Here is a 25458-nt window from a genome sequence, read left to right as displayed (position 1 = left end):
GGCTAAAGAGTTGGCGAGAATGTCGTGTGAGAGAGAGCAGTTCTAAAGTCTGGATAGGGGGTTTGGAGGATACGGGCAAGCGCAAGTGTGCATAGATTTTTTTTCTCTGAACCAGATGCAAATCGTGTTTTGTGATCAAGGCAGAAATTCTGCTTTGTGCTTACGCAGCTCATGGCTGTTTGCTTTTTTTTTTAAGGCTAAACACATGTGGAAGGGTTAGAGGTAGAAAGAGCATCTGCCACGCTTGCGTTAGAAGTCGAAAGAAAGCTACAGGGAGTTGAAAAAAGAAAGACGGGGATGATTGTTGTGCTGGCTCTTTCAGGCACGGTAGGGATCAGCATGAGAGGCGCGACATCAAGAAGCCAGCCTATCCGCCCACCAAGTAATCCACACGCCGCAAGGGCTTCCTCCTCTTCCCTCTGCATCTGTGTGTCGCTCACTAACCTGGCCTGTCTGTGTGTGTATTGTGTCCGACTAACATGGCTGGTGTATATGTGTGTGGCACACTAACGTGCTTTTCCCTGAAAGGGCGTGTGTCTGGGAAAACTGTAGAGGGGTAGGGTCAGCTAGCCAACTAGTCAGCCATCACCCTCCCTGGCCGGTCTGCTGTGTGCTCCGGTATTCTTTTAGATGCGGCATGCGCTCTACTTACGAGGCTTTCCACCGCTACTAACGTGTGCTTGCCGGGAATGGACCGTTTTCTGCGCAAGCGTCGTTGGAAATTGCTTTTTGGAAAAGTTTTGGTGTGTAGATTGCTGCTGAGATAGTGATGGTACTGGTCCTCATCAACTTCGAAGCAGTCGGGGTTCTCAGGATCCTGAACAGTGCCCCCTATGTTTAATAAGGGCCCTAAATAGCCTTCCAAAGGTCGCCATTTCAGTTGCGCAATCGCTAGAGTACCCCTTCACGACGGCGTATTCCAAATATTACACCTCTGCATAAAGCAGGGGCCACACAAACACGCAAAAAGGGTCGTTTCTTTCCTTGTTTACCGAACGCTTCCTCGCCGCCATACTGCCTCGCTCTAAAGTAGTTCTGGCTCTGACGCAGCCTGTATGATGCACGAAGCACTGAACCAACCTTACGACGCCGCTATTTTGGTGGGCCCCTTTAAATGGTGTAGCCAATCAGCGTTCCTGGCTCTGGGGGAAATGCGGCTGCGATCCCGGCGAGCGGCACTCCGGCACCGCCGGCACCGCCGGCACCGCCGGCACGGCATATCTGTGTTGGGACGAATGTCGATCGCCGCTATCTATCGCACGAGCTTAGCTGAGTTTGTAGATATAGCGCGTTGTTTACAAGATAACACGGGAGATTCTCTGCGGGCAGAGACACCGCTACACGCGCGATCGCGGCAAGCATCTGCCTGCACGGCTGTCTAGGAGCCCACTGCATGGTGTACGCACGATATGGCATACACCACAGCAGCTAAAACTTGTCACCGCCCGGCAGAGCGACACTATTGCTGAAAATCAGTTTATAAATGCGTGAGAGGGGGTGATAGTGCAGTGAAAGATCGCACTGGTGATCGTCATCTGCGTGGCTTCGTAGAGCGGTGACTGTACAACTGCGGCAATGCTACCGTAAAATTCCGAGCAAGCCCCCCCCCCCCCCTCTTCCCCCAGCAAGTCGGAATTACCGGCAAAGTGGAGGGGGGGGCGCTATCCCGGTACGGCACCGAAATTCAAAATGGCGGCGACAATTGTTTTTATGAAAAAAAAGCGCAGTGCACGTGGTTTTAAACTTTCATTAGGAAGATGAACTTTATTATGCAAAAGATAAAGTTGCTTTTCCAAAGTTACTATTAGTTACTTTGGAAACCATTGAAAAAGAGCAGCAAAAAAAAAAAAAAGAAGTTCGCAGCACTCTGCTGCCCCAGTCTTCGGGTGCCACGGCTTGATCTTACTGTGGTTCATCACTTTCGAAACCGTCGAAAGACTCATCAGAGTCTGTAGCAAAAAAAGGGTTCGGCGCACTCGGCTTCCAGTCCGCCCCGGTCTTCTGGCGCCATGGCTCCGACATCTGCCAGCCCGCCGTGCAGGTTGCCGTCCTCGGAGCCGTCGAGTGCGTTCGCAATGCCGCACCCTTTGAAGGAGCGCGCCACTGTTTCTTCCAGGACAGCAGCCCACACCTCGGCAACAAAATCAAGGACCTGCTGCCGCGATGGCTTCTTGAAGTTGCCTTTTGGCGTCCTCTCTTCCTTGCGCATGTATTCCTCTCACAAGCGCCGCAGGCTGGACTTAAACGGCTTGTTCCAGTATACGTCAGCCGGCTGCAGGATCCTCGTGCACCCGCAGGCACGTAGAGCATGTCGGTATTGCGCTCCTCGAGAGCGGTTCTTGCAGCTTCAGTTTTGTGGATGGGTGCCTGGTCCAGTACCAGTAACCGCCGCACATCATCGACGTTTGGGCCCCAAACCCTTGAGAGCCACTCCTGCAGCTTTTGCGAAGTCATCCACCCGTTCTTAGTGGCGGTGAGACAAACATTTGCTACGAGTTACATCATCGACGTTTGGGCCCCAAACCCTTGAGAGCCACTAGTCATCCACCCGTTGTTAGTGGCGGTGAGACAAACATTTGCTAAGAGTTAAAAAAAAAAGAAAAAAGAAAGTCCGCATTGTGCTAGAATGAACTCGGCAACATTGCGACTCCTTACCCTCACCAAAAATAAAATTATTCTCACCTGGTATGCGAAGACACGCAAAAGACTCGGCTGGAATTTTGCCGCTTGGTTCCTTGAAATCATGAACGCCGGGAGCTTGTGGCCGGAGGCGTGTGCAGCTAGGGCGACCGTGAAGCCTCACCGGGCACATCCGGTGTTCGCGATGCAAATGGTGCTTTCGCTGACCACGTTGCTTGCCCTGTTGGAGGGGCTGTCGATGCGCACCATTGTCTGATCCATATTGGCGATGTTGTACAGCGTGTAGTCGTTTCGCCATCGCAGGGAGTTTGCGGAAGTCCGGAAGGCGCCTACTGCCTCTGCATATTCCTCGGGCGTCCTCTGGCTCGTTTGTGGCACGGCGCATTGTAACGCCGAACCGCTGCTTCCACCTGCTTATGTAGTGGCTGGAAGCTACAAAGTTACCCAACTGCATGCTGTTTGCTATTTTCACAGCCTCTTCAGACAGCAGCCGGTTGCTAACGGCGCGTCCCGCGCTTCTTTCGCGCTCTAAAAACTCGGAACAGCGCATCATCCACGTACTCGCTGAACACGTTGCTTAGCTTCCGTCGAAGTTTTGCTTTTCCGAAGTTTTGCTGCAGGAGAATGTCGAAATTCTTCTCCCATTCCCGTATGCGCTTTAGGTCGAGCTTGAACTGTCTAAAGGTCTGGTGCTTGTTTTTCCCGTGCTCTCGGTGCCATCGGATCACCTTGATTTTCTTTGCAACTGTGTAGGAATGCATGACCTATCACTGCCAAAACAAATAAACAAATGGCGCGTAGTGTTCGGGATGTGAAGTTGAAGTAGGATTGGATTGGATGGGGGGGGGGGGGGGGGGTCTCGGAAGGGCGCGGAAATTTGAAATTAGCACTGAAGTGGTGGGGGGGGCGCTTGCTCGGAATTTTACGGTAAGCCTTTTCCGAGCTGCGCGGCCTTGGAAGAACCGCAGTGCCGCACGGCCACGGCAGTGCCGCACATGGAAACGCTAGCGTCTCGCTAGTCGTCGGTGTTAATCTTAACTACTGTCGTGAGCGAGCATGCTGTGCTTGGGACCCCCTACCTGGCCTTCAAATGCTCATTTCCCCTATTCTAGAACTGACGTGCCGGCGCGGCCACGGCCGACGCGAGGAGCACGTTCGCTGGGAGGTTCGAGCGTGACGTGCCGCCGAGCGCAGCCAATGGCTGCGCACATCTCGAACTTTAACCTGTTTCTCTAGGTGGTCTTGCGCCTGGTTGGTGACGTCACCGCTTCCAGAGTGCTTTGGAGGCGCAGTGAGAGGGGAAGAGCTCCAGGCCTTTCTGCTAGCCCTTTTTAATGAACAATAACTCGCTTAATACTCAACGCCTTTAAACCATTTTTGCGGCGAGATGTTCCTTGGATAGTACTCTAGCTTTTGCGCACGTAAAATCGCAACCTTTAGAACCCTGTTTAAGGCCCCTATAAGTAAAGATGGATGAGGACGATAATACTATCTTGATACGAAGTGTCGTGGTTCACAGCTGTTCAATGTGTGCTTACCGGTGGTTGGTTGGGTTGTGGATGTCTACATCAGGGGTTCTCAAGCATGTTGGTCCCAGGGAACCCTGCTAAGTTCCGTTAAGTGCCAAGGAACCCCCCCCCCTCCAGCCAGTTTTCATTCCGTTCATGCTACATTAACGTGCAATAAAATCAAAAGCAAGCAAGGGTATCGTTTTTTTGTTTTCGTCGACTTTACGCGAATGCGTACGCTAGCGGCACCTATCCCCAAACAGGAGAAATCCGCATGGGGGTAATATAAGGCCGAGATTCAAGTGCAATAGTTTAACCACGTGGCCCGTTTTCGGAGTCTGGATGGCTACAAGCTGCTGGCGAGATATATTGCGCAGCTCGCGCGTTTCTGTTATGCGCCGAGATGTGGTTACTGACACTCGGGCGTGAGTAATGGAGGTTCCTTAGATCGATCGCACCTCAAGTTCACCATATAAGACTTTGCCACTGCGGAACCAGGGAAAATTTATCAGTGGCTCGCGGAACCCTGAGGAGGGGCCTGCGGAACCCCTAGGTTCCGCGGAACCCACTTTGAGAAACCATGGTCTACATAATTGCATGTGCTAGCAGGTGCGGTGTTGTGGATGTAATTGTTCGCTTTCAAGCTTGCTCCACGTGAACAGCTGGTCCTGATTCATGCCATGGGAGGGCACAGAACTTTCGTCACTCATAAGCGTCGATAACAACATGCAGCTGAGCACTGCAAATTATCCAGCCTTGTCGAAATCAAGCTGCGAGGTTGCTTCACTGTAGTGAATGGGTGAAACTGCAGATTGGTGATGCGGTAAATTACACTGGGGCTCACCCTTGTTTCGGTGATCCCTGTTGGGTGTGTGTGTGTGTGTGTGCATGCCGGGTTCCCAGGGGGCAGATGGCTCGTATGATAAAGACCGGCTCTCCATCAGGTGCACGGGCAAGCTCTCGAAGTGCCTGATGGAGGCTGGGGTTTATCGTGCGAGCGAAGGGGACTGTGCGTTCTCTCTGTGCTGTGCACTTATGGCCCTCCCCTGCTGTGTGACTGTGTGTGCAGCAGACAGGACCCGCTGAACCCACCCATCAATGAGGCTGAGTTTGAGGAGATCATGTCCCGCAACCGGACAGTGTCCAGCAGTGCCATCGCCCGCGCAGTGGCCGACGCCAGCGCAGGCAAGTGCTTCCCTCTCCTTGACCCCTCTCCGGAGAGCACACTTTCTCTTCTTGGTGGCTCGCATCAGTGAGGCAGCATGGAAGGGGGTAGGGGGGTGTGGAGTTGCTTGAAGAAAGGGGTAAGGCCAGTGTAATGCTCATTGTAGTTTCAAAAAAAAAAAAATCTAATAACTAATAATTAGGATAAGGTTCACTACGAATCAAATGTGTAGGGAATTGTGGCACATGACAGCGTGGCGGTAGACAAATGGAGGCTAAACTAAAACTAAGTCTGTTTCAAAGGCTTTTCACAGTACAGGGCTGTGTCAAAGTTGCAGCAGAAGCTCGTTATTATCAGTGGTGGACTGTTCGGAGGTTGAACTAAGATAAAGTCTGGGAGGGCATATGACTTGACGCACGCACGCAGGCCGTGTGAGTTCTTGGAGTACACGAAGCCAGAGGTGAGCAAACCGGGTCGCGAGTGACGCCACTTTGAAAAATTCAGCTCGTGGGAAACCCTATAGATGAGGCCACTATAAAACAAATAAGTGCCACAGTCCAGAGAGTAGGCAGCACCTCTGTAGCAAACCTGGGTGCACATCGATCGAGAAATTGGTACCCTTGGTTTACGCTTTACTCAGGGGTGGAACGGCCGCGCCATTTGCACCATTGAGCACCAAACTCATTTATCAGCGCCAACCTGCACCGCAGAGCCCGAATTGAGCCGCAAATATGACCGCCGTGATGTCCCATGCCTGTAAACTTGGCTGATACATGGTGCAGGGGTGAGACAGCTGCGCATATTGCGCAGTTTTGATACAAAGTTGTTTTCCTGCGCCAGGCTGCTCCAAAAGCTTGAAAATTGGAAAAATTACGCCAAACTGCTCCAAAACAGTATGAGAGCCAAGGATTTGAACGCTCCCGTCAGTTTCAGTGGGGAAAAATTCTTTCTCACGGCATAATTTTTCAGCACCCCCAAGGTGATGGTGTTTGTAAAAGTTTAATTTATTGATCAATCAATAAAAAAAACCACGTAAAATTGTCCGCTAAACAGTTTTTTTTTCGAAAGTTACAATGTCGGGTTGCACATGTTATATCCTGTACATTTTTAAAGCTTTCCCGTCGAAAACCACTGCAAAGTCCTGTATAAAAATACTAATGTTTACTGAGGCGACAAAACTTGTTCAAGTTGATGAAAAAACGGCAATTTTCGGAGCGCCGTATCTCCGGAACGATATCACTGGGCGCCGCCATCTTAGCGTAGTGAAGATTGGGAAACATGGTCGGCGGGCGAAGCAGTTGCTCGTGGTTCAGGCTAGTTCACTCTAGGTCAGGCAGAGTGCCATTTGAAGATTTCTACCGTGGTTTTGGTTATGGGGGTGGGTACATTTAGTTGTTTGATCTGTTACGGGAAGTTGCGCCACTCGAAAGATGGAGTACATCAAAAACAACGCGGTGCCCGCGAATTCACCGTGTTTCGGCCTTGAGTGTGGGGCGGGGTGCGTGCCTGAAGTGAAATTTCGGACTTATTGCGGTGTTATATAATGCTGAGTTATTGCTGCCTTTGACAGCGAGCTTGCGAGCGGCGGGAATGGGACGATCGACTCTGCAGAAGGGGCGGCGCAGGCTACATCGCCGCAAAATGTTCAACCAGTGTCCGGTAGCGGGACGGGGTGTTATTGCACACTAGTAATAATGGTTCATCTGTCTGAAGTGAAATTTGAGGCCAAAAGGGAGGTGGCTAAACATACCAACGTTACTCAAATTACGATCGTAGTGAACGTGCACCTTAGGGATTGAAATGGGAAAGCTGGTGGGGTGCGACGACTGTCACCTCGCTTTGCGCGACTTTTGCGGTGGCTCTACACTTGTGCCTAAAGCCGAGTCTGGGATTACAAAAATAATAATTTAGGCATTCGCATGATAATAAAAATGCCTTACGATTGCCGAGTTTTTCAATGCGATATTTTCAACGGAACTCCACGCTTTCTATGCGTAAAGCCTAAGAGTTTAAAAATGGTTTGTAAAAAGGAAGTGCAGTTTGTACCTTGTGATACTCTGGTAGAACAAACTTTATTTGAAGGCTATTTCAGTGTTATTTACGTTCAAAACCGATTAAAAAGTGCACTCCCCCCCCCCCGATTTGCCAAAAATTTTATTTTTAGGCACATAAGGTGACATAATAAATGGGGTTAACTGCTCCAAATCAAGGTTTTTCTGCGCTAAAATCGAGATTTCGCTGCTCCAAAAACTGCTCCCAAATCGGATTCAGCTGTCTCACCCCTGATGGTGCTTTCAGTTTCAATGTGGTTATGGTTTTGGTTTCAGCAAGGCTGTGAGCGGCTATGGAAGTTGACTTTTGCTTAGCTGTAAGGGCCCAGGCACTACACGCCTTCTCCACCTTCGCAAACAAAATGCAGGTTTGGTTCATTCAAAAGATTGCCTCGTTAGGATAATAGTTACACCAGTTTTAATGCAATATTAATGCAAACTCAAATAAGCTGTATAATGAGGAAAACAAGAATAGCTAGGCTACTCGCTAGTGACTGCCCTGAACCTATAACATATTATGGGCAGTTTGTTGTGACAGGCTTTCTGAATAAGCTATTTGCGCTTAAATTTAGTGGTTACTCTTTGTATAGCAGTAATAGTGGGTTAAACAATGGCATTTCCGAACAAACGCATAGACAAGAAGACTAGCATGTGCAACACGCACTATGCCGGCCAACGCTGCACAGCCATCGGGTTCGTTGGGCTTGTCTGACACGACACTAGCCAACTGGCGTAAGCAGCTCTGCCACTTACGTCACCCTGCCTGTCGAGTCATACCTAGTGTTTCGCCATGCGATTACTATCAACCGTAAGAGTAAGCCAGGTACAAGTCTGGTCAGGGAAAAAAAAAAAACGCGTGGGGACAGCGGTACCTGAACAGTGTTGTAATGTCATCGATGAAGTCAGATGGCAAACGACATCCCTGTTTATGCCATCGACGCCAGCCTCAGTCTACATACCAACTTTTGTTTTTGACAACTGCTCTGGGCACGTCAGTGTTGACGTCACGAAACACGATTCAGCAAGAGAATAGAAATTTCGGCTTAAATTGTTTAATTTCTTAGTGAATGCAACATTTTTAGCTGCTGGACGACTGCTGATGGCACAATAAAGCACCAAATCTTTCTAATAAAACAAACTTGTATTTTGTCTGCATGACCCCTTTGAACTAATTGCCTTGCAGGTGAGAGTAAAGACTGCAATCCATGTTTTTTTTCCCTCCCCTTTGCCAATTTCTGCGCATTTTTGAGCGAGAAAAGTGAGTTTCAAGAGTGCCGTTTGCTTTGCACCATCCTCCTCTCTCCCCCCCTCATTTGCCCACAAGGGCTCTGTGTTCATAAAAGAGAAGAAGAGTGCTTGCTGATGTGCGAAGGCCGCCATCTCGGTGCGCAGGTGAATTTGCGAGTGCCATTGAGACCCTGGTGACGGCCATTTCACTCATCAAGCAGTCCAAGGTGGCCAACGATGACCGCTGCAAGATTCTGATAAGCTCTTTGCAAGACACCCTGCATGGGATCGAGTCAAAATCCTACAGCTCCAGGCAAGTCTGCCGGAAGCCTTCTCTGGCTGGGGTTTTGGGTGCTCGTTCGAGCGTGTGAATGCTACAACACTGCCAAGGTAATGCCGTAAAGTGGAACTCCGTACTTGAGAGCCAATCGAGCAGCTAACTTGTTTACTGGCTGGTAGTTTAAAACTGAAAAACAAAAATTTAGAACTATGGTCTACCAGAATTTGCTCCTTCCTTTTGCTAGAAAGTGTTATCTGTGAAAGCGAAGCTGTGGTGACTTCTGCCTGCCAGATTAGCTAGGTCACCCTTTCAGGTGTGCTGAAGGAAAGAATTTCTCCAGAGTCGTGGCTCAGGTCTGTTTCCCTGCATTGTTTTTCCCTGAGGTCTATTTCCCTGCATTGGAATCGTGCATTAGCTTTCATTTCTGGCTTTTTCTTCTTGCTTTGCCCTTTGGAGGCACATTTTACACTGCAAAATTTGCACCATACAAATCATTCATTGAAGGAACATTCTCAATGAAGCTTAATCCCAAAAATAATGCTCGACAAGAGTACTGCAGGATTGGTAGAAAAAGAAAAAAAAAAAGTGTGGGCCTTGAGGCTAGCGGAAACCCACTTCCATTAATCATCGCGGGGAAGTTTGGTTTGCAAATTGTTTACTGAACACTTGAAGATGAAAATTGCCGAGCACGTCTTTATATTTTTTTACTGTTTGTATTTGTTGGCTTGTGTATATATTTATTGCTTGCATGCTTTGTTCCACCTCGACTACTGGTGCAGGAGCAAGGACCGGCCGAGATCCAGGGAGAGAGACCGGTCGAGGGAGCGGTCATCGCGACGTGAAAAATCCAGCCGGCGCGACAGGTCACGCAGTCGTGAGAGAGACTACAGGGACCGCAGCCGTGAGCGGGACCGGTACCATGAGGACCGGTACCGCGACAAAGAGCGGGAGCACCGCAGCAGACACTGATCACCGTGAAAACAGTGAGGGAAAATTGTGTGCAGGCATTTAGGAGCTCTGATTTGGGGGGAACTGGGGTGTTTCTGTGTCTGGTCCAGCCGCATAGCATCAGTTTGTAAACGGCACCATTTCGAGGAAGCTTTTGGATGAATGCTTCATTTTCAGTATTTACGCAATCTGACAGTGGCTCGCAATGGGCTACGATGTAAAGCTAAAGTAATGGGTGTGAGTTTGTGAGTTGGTAAGGTGGCATGATGGAATGAAGCACTAAAGAAACAATGTAAACAGAAAGGAACAAATAGTGGGACGTCACGTCAAATTTTCCCCGTTTTCATCGTATTTTTTGTGCTTCGTTGCATCATAACGTAGAGCGAGCTTGTGGTAGCATTCCATGCACACACTTTCTTGATGGTGCTGATCTGTTCAACTTCCAACTTATTGTAAAAACCTGCGTGTAGTACTCACCCCCACCCCTCCCCCTTACATACACACACACACTAGAGTTTGGCTTGTTAGATTTGTGCCTTGTATTATAAATGGATCCAAACATTGTGCACAGTTGTGGCGTTGTTATTGGCTCCTGTTGGCTGCTTTGCTGCGTTTTGAGCAACGTGCCGTTTTGACCACTCCGAGCTCCCAACTTAGCAGAATCAAAATGATTGCGCAATGGTGGTGCCATGAGATCAGATCCTGTTCTTCGGTATTATAATAGCTGTACTCAGCTTTTTTGAAAGGAAAGTTATCTAGCCTCAGAAAGCATCAGCAACTGTGTCAGGGAGCGGAAGCTTGGTGTTTACTAGGGCAGCATTCGTGGGTTTTGAAAACAAGTGGAGACCCTTTTGGGAAGCAGTGGTATGAAGGGGCACTTGCGGGAACCAAAAAACACAGGCATTTTTCGTAATCGAATTAGGTACCACTGACTAAGTTAACGTCCGAGAGCAACGTGCTGCGACAAAGGCAAGAAGTATTTTGAAGAGAAGAGCATTCTGTGTAGTCTTCATTCAAGACTGGCAGATGCTGTTTGTCTCATTCGATGCACTGTGCTGTATGTCCTCTGCCTGAGCACACATCATAAAGTACGCAGGGTGCTCGTGACCTCTTTCAGCGGCACGATACGACCACCGTTCAGGTTGGCACACTTCCAGCTGAGTCAGGGCGGCAGTGCTGCTTTAACGATAGTTAATGTAGGCATGCCCTTTCACAGTAACGGGGCTTAAAAAAGGCCAAGTCTGCGTCAGAGCAAGTGGCATTGAGACGTGTGTCACGGCAGAGTTCTGTACAGAAAATTTCCTCTGGCCACCACCCTATGCAGGCATGCGGCTCCATTTGCGCCACGCTGCGCCAATCCACTTTTCGTGCGCCATCCCGCTCCAAGAGGGAGAGTTGCGCTGAAACTGCTCCAAAGCGCCGCCGCAAGATGTGAGGTGGCCGTGGGGTGATGCTCAAACAATGCCACTCGCATTAAGCGGGGAGCAGTAGGGACTTGCTCGTTCAGCTGCCATTCGCGACGTTGTGCGGTCCAGAAACCCCTTGAAGGACTAACGCTCGGAGTCACTCGTCACCATTTCGCGGCCTCCAAGTGGTGGTGCGGTTTCACAAGACCTGGAGCGACCTTGGGGTGCGGTTGATGCACGAACTTTGCCCTGAAATGCAGCTTCACCACACAGTGCTGCGCTTTGATGCATGTGTCAGCACCAGCCGTAATTGCAAGCTTTCTGCTTAGCTTTAAGAGTAAAAAGTAAAAGAAATGTTCACTGGGACCCTCACCATTTGATCTTGTTGCAAGTGTGCTCGCTATTCTAGAGGTTAGATGCCACCGCGCTGTCCTGTGTTGAACAGGATGTGATAACAGGTGGCACAATCGAGAGGGGGATTGTGTTTAGACCACGACCAACTATACTTCGGACCTGCCCAGCGAGCGCGGCCCCAGCACCGCCGTCGCAGGGATAATTTTCGCCGCTGCTAGGGGAGTGGCGCTATTTACGCCCTGTCGTTCCTCGCGGCCGCCACAAGCGTGGGCGCAGTAATGCAGAACGCGCTATTGCAGATGCGGCGTGGAGCGTAAGTTGCGTCTGCTGTATGTAAAGCACGAAGTTTCAGACAAGAAAAATACATCTTATTCAGTCCTCTGAAGCGAGTTTTTCTTTTGAAGGAGCACAATGGTATACTGTTTCGTACCTTATTGTAGATCTGAAGAAGGTAAGGTGGGAGATGTTTCCTTTCACGAGTTCTCCGTCACCGAAGTTTGAGACAAATGAATAAAGACAATCTCATGACAAGATGAGAACACCCTTTGTTTTATTTTTATTTTTTCCCCCTTCACAATTGTCCTTGATTTTGTAATTATGCGCTTTATCGCTCAACCGATCATGACAAATTGCAGCTAGCATGCTTCGCTGTGCATAGATATCGTATTTTAATATGGTCGATTGGTGTTAAATAGAACGAGCAGCGGTGCGCTGCTTTACATCTGAGCGTACCTCTCATGTTCCCACCGAATTTATTGGTGTGTTTTTTCGGTTATCCAGTTCCAATCATCAAGGCCAGCACTCTGGGCCTCATTGCGGGCTTTCGTAAGAGAACCGTTGAGGAACACATTAAGGGGGGACGCGGGTCTTAGAATGGTCAAAAACGGCCAAAAAATCGATTTTGAGAAAATCCAATTTTTGGAATTATTGTACATTCAAGCACCTCCCTTCAAAAAATCAACGCGAAATTTCATCGGGAAATGCTCTAAAATCATGTTTCCAAACGCCTCGGGGGCCACGAAATGCGCCGAATCGGGCAAAAGTTGCTTCGTATTCCGGCGCGCCCCGCGGGCGAAGCAGCCGACCGATCGCCGCCATCTTGGTCTTGTTTTGAAGCTTGTTTCTTTGTGCGCATTTTGCGATATCTCAAAATGGCGTCGCCCGAGTAGGACGACCGCCCTTGCCAGTTTTCTAAAGGCACCTTCTCGGCCGCCGATTGGCTAGAGCGGGCGCGCGCGGTTTGAGTTTGCCATACGACCCCTCCCATTGGTCGGCGCGACTGCTGTCATGGCGGTCGCTATCATGGCGTCTGCTACGCGCGTCTGACGGAGTCCGCTCTTCCGACGCAGCGCTCGCTTTTAGCAGTTTTGCTAGATCTTTTTACAGTCTCTTCTGATTTTTCCATCGCGTGACTGATGCCAGGAGACGTACGTTTGAAGAAGACGACCCGTCATGCGTACGGGAAGCGAAAGCGTCGTCCGCCTATCCCAAGGTCGCGTGGTGTGACTTCGGGCCGCTCGACTCCGCCGGATGAGAATCGTTCGCCGCCTCGTATTGCGTCGCCTGCCCCATCGCCTGACCAACCATCTCCGGAATCCAGACCTGGTCCAAGCACGTCTTGCCGGCTCGACACGAGGTATTACACGGCGGAGGAGATCGCCGCGCGTACGGAACACGCGGACGAAGTCAAGCGCGGCATGGAGACCAAGTCAGCAACGCAGCGGAAATTCGACCTCCTTGAAGTGGATTTGGCGCACTCAGAGGAAGATTCCGGCACAGATTTTGTCCTGGTGGATTTTGCAATGCTGAAGGACCTTTTTTTTGCACACGTCAAGTGCGGCAAGTGTGGGCTGGCGGCGCCGGATTTGAGGAAGGCAGATCGGCAGTACGGACTCGCCGTGAAGCTCGAGGTGACGTGCTCGGTTTGTGAACACCGTGTGGAACGTTTTTCCTCACCAAGGACAGAAGGATCTGGCAATATCACTCCTTTTGAAGTGAATATGAGAGCTTTGAAAAGTATTCAAAGCATCGGGAAGGGGGTGACTGCTTTGTCGGATTTTTGTGCTGGTATGAACTTGTCGCACAGAGGCCTGCATCACAAGACATTCCAAGTGCACTTGAGGAAAGTGGTTCAGGTTTGTGAGAACACTGCAGCAGTCTCTGAAGCTGATAGTGTGCATGCCATCAAGGACTTGTACTCTGACCTTGGTCAGCCGCCAAACAACATAGATGTGATGTTTGATGGCACGTGGATGACAAGGGGACGGTCATCACACATTGGAGTGGGCTGCATCATTGAAGTGTACACCGGCTTGGTGATTGATCACGTAGTCCTCTCCAACTTTTGCCTAGGTTGTGCCATTGGACCCAAAGCTTCAGATGAGGGCTACGAAGATTGGCTGGCCGAGCACGAGTGCCAGCGAAACATTGACTGTGGTGCAGGACGCATGGAAGTAGAGGCAGCCTTGATAATGTTCAAGCGCTCGCTCTCCAAGAATGGGCTGCGGTACACAACCGTGATGTCCGATGGAGATAGCCGCACCATGCACAGCTTGAAGGAAGAAGGAGTCTATGGGTTTGTCCCCATAGAAAAAAAGGACTGCATCAACCATGTGTGCAAACGTATGCACACTGCCCTGCGAAATGTACGCGAACAGAAGAAGGCCCAGGGCGTAACGCTTGAAGGCCGAGGAAAGCTCACGGACCAAAAAATCAGAAGAATCTCCAGCTACTACGGGTATGCCCTCCGCAGCCATGCTCATGACGTGCCGGCAATGCAGAAGGCAGTGCAAGCTACACTTCGCCACATGGCCTCCACAGATGGTGCTCCCGACCACAGCTTGTGCCCTGATGGTGCCAGCTCGTGGTGCAAGTTCAACCGCGCTGTTGCCAACGGGGAGGCGCCCCCTCCACACAAAGACCCTTTGCCGGACTCGGTTCGCGCCGCACTGGAGCCCATCTTTGATCGCCTGAGTGATGAGGCCTTGCTGGAGCGGTGTGCAGATGGCAAGACTCAGAATGCAAGTGAGTGCCTGCACTCTGTGATTTGGACTCGGGCGTCCAAAAATCAGCATGCACACTGCTAAGCATCACCCGAGCAGTTGCCGAAGCCGTTTCGGTCTTCAATCGGGGCAGAAGAGAGACCAACGAGAGCATTGCGGCGGGCCTTGGCTACACTGCAGGCAGCTGCCTCGTTCGTCGGAGCCTTGAGAAAGACAGGAAAAGGCTCAAGAAGTCGACCGCAGCCTTTTTGAGCAACGACGCCAGCAAGAGGACGCTTGCCAAGCGGCACAAGGTGGACAGGTCCACGGACTACAGCCCTGGACAGCTGTAAATCAGCATCAACTGGTAGAGCCTACCTTCTGCAACTTGTGAAAGCTCCCCCCTCCCCCATTCAGAACTTCAGTGTCACGAACTCAAAGCTTAGTGCTTTGTCACAGGATTGCCCAACCTTTTTCCAGCCATAGGCCAAGAAAGTTTGCCTTTCGGCTACATTTATTTTCCACAAAAGGCTCTTCTAAGGGCCAACAAAATGATGCATTTGCGAAGAACGCACTGCACAGTGTCCCACCCCTGTATCCTCTCAAACTTCCAGCACAAAAAACATGAATAAAAAATAGCCTCACCAAAGAACAAAAAAGGGGGGCATCTAAAGCAAGTTTCACCCTCACACTTCTGCCGTACCCAATATTCTGGGTACCGCAGTGCACTGTAATGGACAATGGCAGTTTACGAAGGACTGTTGCAGTTTTCACAACGCCAGAAAGACACCACCAGATTTCACAACGCTAGCAAGACGCCAACCAATTCGAAGTCGATAAATTTTTCTGAATTCCTGATGGGGTCCGTTACTTGGCCTTTGGTATCTCCAGTTCTAGTTGACATTTGTGGAATCCAAAGACAGATTTGAGAATGGGAAGAACATGTCTTTGTGACTGGGAAATATTGAAGCTACACTACTGATGGTTCATCTAATAACATATGGCCAAACTTAAAATGCAGTTTTCTCAGTTTCATATTTTTGGTCTCTTCCCTCGGCCTTACGCAGCTTTTTGGAAACTTCTTTTTGCTTCATAAGGTCAATCTTGGTATCATTTTTTTTCAGTACAGCCTGAGGTAGCCGATGACATTCTTAGTTTTTCTGTTTAGGCTACGCATAAATAATGACTTGCAGTTATTTTGATGAGCCAAAATATCGAATACTGCCATCTTTTATACTTGACATATTTTTTTTGGATGCCATGACTTTAAAGAAAAACGAAGAATGTCATCGGGTATGGGAACTCTCTGGCTATCAATTCATGTAATTAAAAGCTACAAAATGCAATGAGAAAGTTCATTAAAGCTGCGTAAGAAATTACCTAATTGCGGTTCAGACTTTGTATGATAACTTTTGAACTATCAGCAGCAGCTCAAATATAATTGCATATGTGAAATCTACAGAGAAAAACACATTTGTGTGCAAATTTTCATAAGTTTTTACCCATAAATAAAAAAGTTAGTTTTAAGACCCTCGCCCCCCCTTAAGTGCTAAATCTGCGTGGAGCGGCTTAAGGCGCCTCGCTCATCTGGACCTTCCACTCCGGTGATCTTCAATTTGGACGGGGTGGGCTATCTTATCCGAGGCTTCGGTTCCTGGAATTCGTCTGCGCACTGGAAAGAGTGGCCCAAGCATTCGCAAAACTTGCGATATTCTACAAAAACATCGATGGCACTGTTTGTGAGGACGATGCTACCAGCTGCACTGGTAAACAAGCTTTTCAGCCATGACGGCTCAACGGATAGTCATACGGGGCCAGTGGTTGAGCTCGGGCTGAAGAAGTTCAGCCGACCTTTTTTCACAAATTTTGTTGCGGAGAAAACGGCCACGAGTGGCAAAGGGAAAACGATTGCGGAAAAACCACACTCTAGAATAGTGCTGAAAGTGTGACTACTGTGCTCCATTGTTCACGTGAAGTGTATGGTTGTGAACGAAAATGAACTTGTGAAAAAAAAAATGCCAAAGTGAAAAGGATTTTGCAATACTACCGTTCATAATGTTTTGAAAACCTGACTACAGTGTGGCATTGTGTGCCTAAACCATGTAGGGTTGCCACCTTTCCCCAAAGAAAAAAACCGGCCCTTAAAAAGGGGGGGGGGGGGGGGGGTCGTTTTATATAGAAGGTTGAATTTGTGTTAAAAAACAGACGCCAGGTTTTGTTTTTTTGCCATGCAATGCCATTTACTGTAGCGTTCTCCTACAGAGAAATCCACATAACGTTTGTACTGAGAATGATTGAGATTTTGGTTATTGCTCCGAATGTGCTGCACTGAAAAGTAACTGCACTTGCTGACCGCCCCGGCGGCATTTCGTTGTGTTGTTCCTGCCTTTGATCCCCTTCCATCTCAGGAACCGCGCTGGGCCATGCATTTTCTCGGCTCGCGTGTCTTTGCACAGCTTGTCGGCGCATATTTATTGTCCTAGTTACCCGCAGCACGATGGCCAAAAAACAGGCCAATGTCGGCCGGTTTTAGGTTGAGACCGGCAACGCGCGCCCCGTTGTCTAAACAAACGGTCGGGCCGGTCCAAAACCGGTCAGGTGGCAACCCTAAAACCATGGCATTGTGTATGTAAATAAAATTATCCTGTAAATAGGCTTAAAATGACATCGTTGTTGAGTTAGTAGTGTAGCAGGTCATTTTATTCCTGCTTCAATTTATTCGCAATTTGTTCAATTCCAATTGATTTGCAAAGAAGGGGCCAAATCATCGTCGCTAATTAGTGCGTGTAAGACCGTAACTACATTCTTCGGTGCTTGAATTTTTGCATTTTGTTTTCCGAGGATAGAAAATTCCTCTGCATTCTTATAGCAAGGAAAAACCGCTACACTTCATGAGGAATTTCAACAGAAAGCATCAATTTTGTTGTATTTACTATATTAAACAGAGTTCCTGGAAGCTTTGATGACATAAGTTTGGTTTATGCTATGAACTTCCCAATGTACATCAAATTCGGGAATAACCTCCTCCTGCGAGTATGAACCTGTACTCTTTGGTTAGCTAGCCAGTTCCATGGTCAGTACGTGAGATAATGTTATTTCTTTTCGGCATCACTTCATATCAGACCACGGAACTAAATGCCTCGCGTGCACCGTAACGCATCTCACAACGGGAAAGCCAGTCAAGAGGCCTTAACACGCTGAATCAGAAAAAAACATTCATTCAGGGATGGTCACTGTAAAACTGCTACTTATTCATTCGGAATTACCGAAATCAAGTAACTGAAGTGTGATTAAACACGAATTACCGCTCCAGACGGCTGCTACTAGCGCTCGAGCACGCACTTCCAGCGTAGCCGCCGCTTGCCTCAACAGTGCGTAAAAGCGCCCCTAGCGGCCTGGCGCGAAACGAGACTCGGCGCAAGCGCTCCCATAGAACGCTGCTGGCTGGGCAGGTCCGAAGTAAAGTTGGTCGTGGTTAAGACACAGGCACAGGCCAGGCAAGCTCCAAAAAAGGAGGCAAAGTGCCTTGCATTTGAGTGTCTCCTGTGACACGGAGGGCATTCAGCCACTGCATACGCCTTGGCTAGTGATCGTAACAATTCCAAGTCGTGCTGGCAGGCTTATCCGATGCATTTTACAGCCAACAACATGGCTGAATTTGAATTCCAATCTTGGATATCGCACAGTCACATTGCATCTCAAATGCGCGTCACTGCTGCTGTTGCAGCCGCCGCAGGCTGCACATGGTAGTTTTTCTTCTTCCAGGCCATATAAAACAAACATTGCTTTATCGACCAGATAAACGATGAAAAGCGTGTTGAAACCTTCAACAAAGTTCACTTATCCCTCAAGAGATGGCACATCATGTATACAACGAATGCGGGCACATCGCAGTGAAGACAAAAGCGAAATGTAACCTTGAACACCCAAGTCGGGTCTACCCCGACAGCGGACCCCTACGACCGTGTTGCGTTTTTGGGCAGGGCTCAACAAAGGACCGCAAAGGGAAAGTTAAGGAAGTGCGGTATTGCGGTAAACGCACTCGACGGCACCAAACAACAAGGGCAATGACTAAAACGGTAGTCATTGTCAAATAAATCCTTGCTGAGTTCTTTTAGCGCTTGTGTCATCACCTTGTTTGTCTTCATTGGCAATCCCCCTCCCCACTTTAGAAGTATTTTTGTTGCTTGCATTTATATATGCCCAAAAGCTTGATCAGGGCTAGTTGGTTGAACATGCTGAATAAATTTGGGGTGCTAAACAACGGGGACCTGAAGAAACACGTAGGCACAGACAGTGTGCCTTGTCTGTGTCTACGTGTTTCTTCTGGTCCTCGTTGTTTAGCGCATCAAATTTATTCAGTATTATATATGTCCCCAAGCACCAGGTACTGACATGCAAATCAACTACGCCTAATCTCCTATGCCAGGGTCAGGTGCATGCAAAGCTAGTGCCTTTTTGTCTACCCAATAATTTTCTTTTTTCTGGCCTCTTCCCTGCTAATGCATCATCTAAACCTTTTCCCTGGTTTCACTGTCATTGCCCCTATTATAAGGGGGTCTGTATTACACGCAGATTTTTGCATAAATGTTCGGCCTTGATATGCCTCTACTCCAGTTTTTTCATCTTGGCACTGCACGCTTTTAAGACACAAGGCCTGCACTGTCTGTCAGTATTGAGCATTTCCCGAGGCTTAGTAACTTCTAGTACGCCGTGTTAAATGTAACTTGAATCTGGCATTGCCATTGTTACTTCCATATACTGGAAATCTGTTAGCGAAAATCCAGTGCCAGGGTACTGCCTGCAAGTTGTTACTTATCATTTGCATCAGCCTTGGAAGTAATGCATTACATTATCTTGCGCTGCAGTGCCAAGAACAGGGCTTGCGTGGTGTTCTCTTGCCTGTCATGCTCGCGTGCCGCTGTCCACGTGAGCAATCGGCCAATGCATTTGCATGCGCCAGTTATTTTTTACCCTGGAAGAAGCAGCTGTTGCAGTTCACCAATCTAGCTGCTTCCTAATACCCCCCTTGTCCTGGCTAGTTTTAACTAGAGTGCAAATCGGCACAAAACTGTTTGATGATTGCCTTGGTCATTGTTTGGTGCATTTGACCCGCATATGCCAGAAGATGCACTTCGAAATTGTTTAATACCCGTGCCACACGTACACGAAAAATGACATTAATGCCTAATGCCTTAAGTTTTAATGCCATTAATTCGCTGCTACACACAAAAATCTAATGCCATTCGCTCTAATGTCATTTTAGGTTTAAGGAGTTCCGCACAACTCGTTTACCTTTGCGGACGCCTTAAATCTGCCTACTCTCGAACGCGATGAGCACCAAATGAAGCCAACGAAACTCTTAGCACCAGAGTGTTGACGCGGAAATGTAGCTGAACTTCGAAATAAGACGATTTTTTGTGCACAATTGGCGAAGTTTTGAAGAAGACGAAGTTCACTAGAACAGAGGCAAAAGTAAGAACATCGCGTTACTCTTCGGGTTAGATTTTTCGGATTTGGCTACCGCTGGCCGGCGGCGGCATGCTGAAACCACTTTTAGGAACGGCTCACACCATTTTCAAGAAAACACTCATAAATTTTTTTTCCGCAAAAAACAGCTTTAACCCTTGTTAGGCGTTTTTCTCTACGTTAAAGACTTCTAAAATATGAGTGAATTTATCTTTTTGGTCAGGATCACCATCATGCCTGACACATTTAATGCCTTTGCATTTTCTAGTGTAGCACGGCCCACCCAATTAATGACATTTGTTATCTTAAGGCCTTAAACACTTAAATGTCATTTTTTGTGTACGTGTGGCCAGGTATAAAACTAGTTTTGAGCCCGTGCGGACAGATTTGGCAGTTGTGAGTGAACAGCAATGAAGGGTAGGCATTATTTTTAGAAATTTATGTACAGGCAGCCACAAAACGAAACAGACCAAGCAAAGCGGTTAGCGAAATTTTTTGCCTGTTTCCAAACTCGGTGCCTTGTTTTCTTTAAACCAATTTTTTTTTTCTCATGAGGGCAACTTTTGGGTACAATATCTTGGGATGTACTGGTCAGATTTGCACCATTCTTGCTGCATTCAAAAGCTTGTGAGCTGAACAGTGCAATAAAACCACAAAAATATAGAATTTCTTTTTGCTGTCACAAGGTTTGATGCCATTTTATGGAAACATTCCTAATTCATGACCTGACATTTAATAGGTTTAGTTTTTGCAGAAAAAACGTTGGAACTTGCTTCTGTAGTATAGTTGCATACCCTGGTCCTTTTCAAGAAAAATTATTCCGGTATATCATAGGTAGATATGTTGCATAATTCTGACCTTACACCACATAGACGAAAACTGACTGCTTAATTGTGCTAAGGTTGTTAAAATGCATGTAATGTGGCAATCTCAAGCACATGGTTAAAAAAAAATGTCCTCAAGGCCCTTAAAGGAGCACTGACACGAAAATTTTGTTACACTTTTATTGCTTTTATCAATGGTTAATGGTCTGGCGAACCTGAAACCGAACTTTAAATACTCCAGCGCGTGGCGCTTTCATCCCGAACAATGGTCTGGCGAACCTGAAACGGAACTTTAAATACTTCAGCGCGTGATAGTTAATTACATTGAACGGCCTGAAAATCGTTTGTTTCAAATTCCCGCGCTTTCATCCCGAACAACGGTCTGGCGAACCTGAAACGCAACTTTAAATACTTCAGTGCGTGATAGTTATTACATTGAACGGCCTGAAAATCGTTTGTTTCAAATTCCCGCGCTTTCATCCCGAACAATGGTCTGGCGAACCTGAAACGGAACTTTAAATACTTCAGTGCGTGATAGTTAATTACATTGAACGGCCTGAAAATCGTTCGTTTCAAATTCCCGTGCTTTCATCCTGAACGGCGCATATGACAGAATCCCGGCCTGACCTCACCGCTTTGTGCGGACGTCACTGGCGCCCGCTTGAGAGGGTGTTGCGCCTGCTCACCACTCATGGGGCTGCGCGCGTGAAGTGACGTCACAAGTTTTTGACGAGCGCTGTTGCGTCACTTCTTTTGGCTTCACGGGGTGATGCCACGCTTATGTCCATTTGCTGAGTGCCGCTCCGTACGCTGCTCCGTCAGCGCGATAAACGAGATCCAATTGAACTATGTTCTTCGTGTCACAGGCCGCTCATATTTCAGCCAGGGTATTCTGTTGAGTGAAGGAAGTGAACTGGGCAATAATATTAACACCGAAAATTGGTGTCAGTGCTCCTTGAAGACACTTAACGGTTCCTGGAAACGAGAAGAGTGCCCGACAAACCTACCTCAAAGATAAATGTCGCTTCATGCAGCTTCGTGCCAAAAGTCGTCCTGCGGCCAGCATTGACTAGTGAAGAACACACATTCACCCTTTCCAACCTGGACACGGTTGGAAGGGATCGCACTGGTTGTTTTACCACACTGCTTGCTTGATTGTTACCTTTTGTGGTTGTTAGTTAAACTCTGGTACTTCTACTCCTTAAATTAAATATACAAAGGCGAGTACTGTCTTCAAAGTATCGATAGCATGCTGCCTTTTAACACACAGCTGCAAAATTTTCTTGCCCTTTTCTTTCGCAGCTTGGAAGCATCCCCCCAGGAGGAGTGGCGCCCCCCCCCCCTTTTTTCCTCCTCATTCCTGGCACCTGCACACCATTGCTTTTTTTCTTGGTTGTAAAAGGTGTGAAAGTATTGCCATTAAAGAGTGTAACCCAGTCACTGTGGTGTCACTTTTTATTGCACAGACGGCCAACTGACAGCTGACTTACAAGGGGTTACAGACAGCATAGCTGACTTACAAGAATGGGTTACAGACAGCATGAGATGCACTTGTGAAAGCTTGGATGGACCTTGACTTGTTGCGGAACTGCCTGCTCAGAAGGAACTTGATGCGACTAGAAGACTGTGCAGAACCGGAACAAGCTCTTTCTCGATCAGCTGATGAGGAAAAACATTCGCGGTTTAGTTGCATGTTCAAAGCGAAAAGCGTTCGCGTAAATGCACAATGCCCACCTGTGCTTTTTGCTGGACGACCTGTTGAAGGGAACGGCCACAAACCACGTGCCAACAATGCCCTGGCGCATCACAGTAGACTTCAGGATGTGGCCAGCGTCGTTGACGGTTCCAAAGTTGATCTGGAGGAAGTAGTTCCTGTTGTACACCAGGGAGATCTGCAAAACAAGTAAAGCCAGGGCCATCGCGTAAGTACCTTTTATGAGCATTGCTCAAAAACGAACTTGCAGGGCTTGTGGTGGGAAGTGCATAGTAAAAGCTTGGTTAGGTCATAAGGTAGGTGGTGGTGGGAAGCTTGGTTAGGCCGGATTTCTGGGCAAGTTGGTATTCCATTGCAAGACCGTTCGAAGCGCAAAACGTAAAACGAGGGACGACGAGAGGCACAGGGACACGCGCTCCCAGCGCGTGTCCCTGTGCCTCTCGTCGTCCCTCGTTTTACGTTTTGAACGGTCTTGCATTGGTTAGGCCATAAGATAGGTCGTGCATTGGTTAGGCCATAAGATAGGTCGTGGTGGGAAGTGCATAGCAAAAACTTGGTTAGGTCATAAGATAGGCGAGGTAGGGGCAGTCTAAGTGTATGTAAACCTGACTTTTTTCTGGCTCCACTTGGCTTTGTTGTAAGCCAATTCACAATGATCCTGCCGTCAGTACGTACCGGCGTTCGGCGGACGCCGTCGAAGGCATACAGCTTGAGGCGGGAGAAGGAGACTGGCCTGCCGTTCCAGTGCGAACCGGGCATTGGGGAATCTGGGTGCATGTATTCCCCAGCTGCATGGCAAAAACAAACAAAAGGTTACTTGTGTGGCAGTCGTAACGCGTGATGAAAAGGCGCGTTTCATGTACGAACCGCAGTGACCGCTGTCTTGGATAAAGCTGATCCAAACGGCGTACTGCAAGTCTTCCAGCATGTTGAGGAAGCGCACCGTTGGGGCAGGCTGCATAAACCTGAATGGAGAGAGAGAGAAAGATTGCAATGCATGCGTTACAAACTCGATTCCCACTCGCTACTTCCAAAAAACGCGCCGCGTCATCTGCTTGCTACAAGCATTCGAACTGGCGCGCGGAACGCCATGACTGCACACAGCACCGCCGACACAAAACGTACCTTCCTTGCGGGCTTATCGGCAGTTGCATTTTCGGCAGAAAGTCGCCTTTGTTGACAACAGCGACCTGCGGCACTCTGAGCGCCGGGTTGAGCTGGCCGTTGACGAGGTCATCCGCGGCGTTTCCGCCGTCTGAGTCGTCTGCGTCTTCGGACTCTGCAGATGCTTCACACGCCAGCGGCGCGCACTGACTTCGGCCGGCGGACACCGGCTCGTCGACGTCAATAGCTTCCGATTCGGAGTCACTGCCACCCGCAACACTAGCGTCACTGTTCGAACCGTCTTCGTCACCGCTGCTGCTGCTGCTGCTCGAGGATAAATTGCTCCCGCCCAGCAGTTGCGGGTAGTCGCCGGTGGCCTTCGCGTTACGCATCTCGTCTCCGACTTTAGAAGCAGCAGCCATGCCCGAGGTTCAGTAGCGTTTGATGAACGCGAGGCGAGTGATTGGCGAAGTTCTCGCCGCGTTGCTGTTGCCACCGAGGTCTTAGCTTCGCCACACGACGCTCGGGGATCACCGCCTCAGTGCCGACCGAGCAAGCACGCCGTTCTGCCGCGCCGTCGTCTTCATCGTCTTCAGTCGCATGCAAGAGAGGCTGGTGGCGACATCGCCACCCCCAAAGCATGGTGGATTCTTTTTATTTTTTTTTTTTACCCGGGGACATCTGCCACCGCGCTTACCTGGCTTGAATCGGTCACGGTGCCCGAACATAGGCTTAGCATTTTCTAACTGATAAAGCCTGTGCCGGCCGGTGCCGTCGCCCGCCGTGCTGCGCTGCCGGCCTCTCTTTGTTCCAATGGCCGCTAGTGGGAGCCCCGCGTTCGGCTTAATTGTCTTCCGAGTGCGGGGATTCATGGGGCACGTCGTCGGCGCATGCGCACCAACGGTGACCGACCCCGATGAGTAAAGAATTCGCCGTGCATGTTGAAGGGAAGCGCCATGGCGTTCCGCGAAAACAAGGTGACCAGTCGAAAACTGCGCGGTCAGTCTGCCAGGGCACAAAGCGTCGCCACAGGCGAGGGCGGACAAGAGGCTGCTGCCGTCGTTAATACTGCCCGACTGGCCCAGTAAAAAAAGAAAAAAGAAACGCCGCGCCATGGGAAGACGCGTTTCTAACAAACTATTGAACGGTTACAAGATTGACTCTTTTATTAGATTTGTATCATGAACCCTCACCTCGACCCCCACCTTGTTTATTTTGTTCTCTGTCCTGTTCAATCACACTGCCATCGTGTGGCGTTTTTTTTTTTTTTCTTCCACCTTTGCCTTTTAGTGCAATGCAGTTCTGTATGTTTACGTTTGATGTCCATTTCTACTATCAATGTAACAATTGTGTACACCCCCACTCCTGCTTGGGCCACGGTCCACCTATGGCCTGTAATATTGAACGAATGAATAAATAAATAACGGAGGTATTGATGAAAACAGGGGAAGCACTGGGGACTCCCGGGCCACTTTCCGGCGATTTTTTATGACGCCACAGAGCCTTTTTTTGTTGTTTTTTGCGAAATTGGCGAACGCCGCGGCCGACCAAAACTGCGGTCAGGAAACATGACAGGGTGATTGCAGTGAGGCCTCAAGTTCTGTTTGATCGTATCGCTCGAGTGTTATCGTGCAGTTAACACGATGTAATGTTTGTCCATATTACGTCACTCCCGCCCGTCAGGGCACGTGCACACTAGCGGCGCCGTGCCGTGCCACGCGCCGTTTGCCGACGTCGGCAGCCGCTGGAAACCTGCTTTCGCCGAGAACGGCGCGCTTTCCTTGCCG

At 48.9% G+C, this 25458-nt stretch overlaps 2 protein-coding genes and 1 long non-coding RNA gene across 25 annotated transcripts in view; 1 reads left to right on the top strand and 2 right to left on the bottom strand.

Moving 5' to 3' along the window:
* Window positions 1-22293, top strand: part of LOC144174219 (cleavage and polyadenylation specificity factor subunit 6-like) — a 68053-nt gene extending 45760 nt beyond the window's left edge. For 8 of the 23 annotated variants that reach the window (XM_077702782.1, XM_077702775.1, XM_077702780.1 and 5 more), the window contains 4 exons: window positions 5221-5333; window positions 8757-8904; window positions 9651-9854; window positions 22156-22293. In XM_077702782.1, coding sequence (XP_077558908.1) covers window positions 5221-5333; window positions 8757-8904; window positions 9651-9840 — 451 coding nt within the window. In that variant the 3' untranslated portion in view covers window positions 9841-9854; window positions 22156-22293. Of the gene's footprint in view, window positions 1-322; window positions 383-5217; window positions 5334-8756; window positions 8905-9650; window positions 9855-22155 lie in introns of all 23 variants that reach the window. The other 15 variants (XM_077702762.1, XM_077702761.1, XM_077702766.1 and 12 more) reach the window with 3 other exon arrangements.
* LOC144174223 (uncharacterized) lies at window positions 20944-21431 on the bottom strand. Its single transcript, XR_013323445.1, has 3 exons — window positions 21356-21431; window positions 21133-21244; window positions 20944-21068 (listed from the first exon to the last, which is right to left on the bottom strand). It is a non-coding gene; the product is annotated as an uncharacterized LOC144174223 (long non-coding RNA).
* A 1-nt stretch (window position 22294) lies between the features above and the next one.
* On the bottom strand, window positions 22295-24694 carry LOC144174222 (uncharacterized). Its single transcript, XM_077702783.1, has 6 exons — window positions 24369-24694; window positions 23693-24283; window positions 23435-23532; window positions 23243-23355; window positions 22588-22745; window positions 22295-22512 (listed from the first exon to the last, which is right to left on the bottom strand). Exons 2-6 carry the CDS (start codon window positions 24091-24093, stop codon window positions 22509-22511), a joined length of 774 nt encoding a protein of 257 aa, XP_077558909.1. The 5' UTR covers window positions 24094-24283; window positions 24369-24694; the 3' UTR covers window positions 22295-22508.
* Window positions 24695-25458: the final 764 nt, after the last annotated feature.

This window comes from Haemaphysalis longicornis, unplaced genomic scaffold (genome assembly GCF_048455015.1).
Source record: "Haemaphysalis longicornis isolate Haplotype H1 unplaced genomic scaffold, Haemaphysalis longicornis Haplotype H1 scaffold_3, whole genome shotgun sequence".
In the NCBI taxonomy this organism is placed as follows: domain Eukaryota; kingdom Metazoa; phylum Arthropoda; class Arachnida; order Ixodida; family Ixodidae; genus Haemaphysalis; species Haemaphysalis longicornis.
The sequence above is the reverse complement of the archived record's forward strand: the minus strand, read 5'-3'. Positions and strand labels throughout refer to the sequence as shown.

Bases quoted from the DNA above. Each gene is read 5' to 3' on its own strand.
- LOC144174222 (XM_077702783.1), bottom strand. From the start codon at position 24,093: ATGGCTGCTGCTTCTAAAGTCGGAGACGAGATGCGTAACGCGAAGGCC. The intron at 23,533-23,692 runs GTACGTTTTGTG...CTCTCCATTCAG, and splicing joins CCGATAAGCCCGCAAGGAAG to GTTTATGCAGCCTGCCCCAA. The intron at 22,746-23,242 runs GTACGTACTGAC...CTTGTTTTGCAG, and splicing joins ACGGCGTCCGCCGAACGCCG to ATCTCCCTGGTGTACAACAG.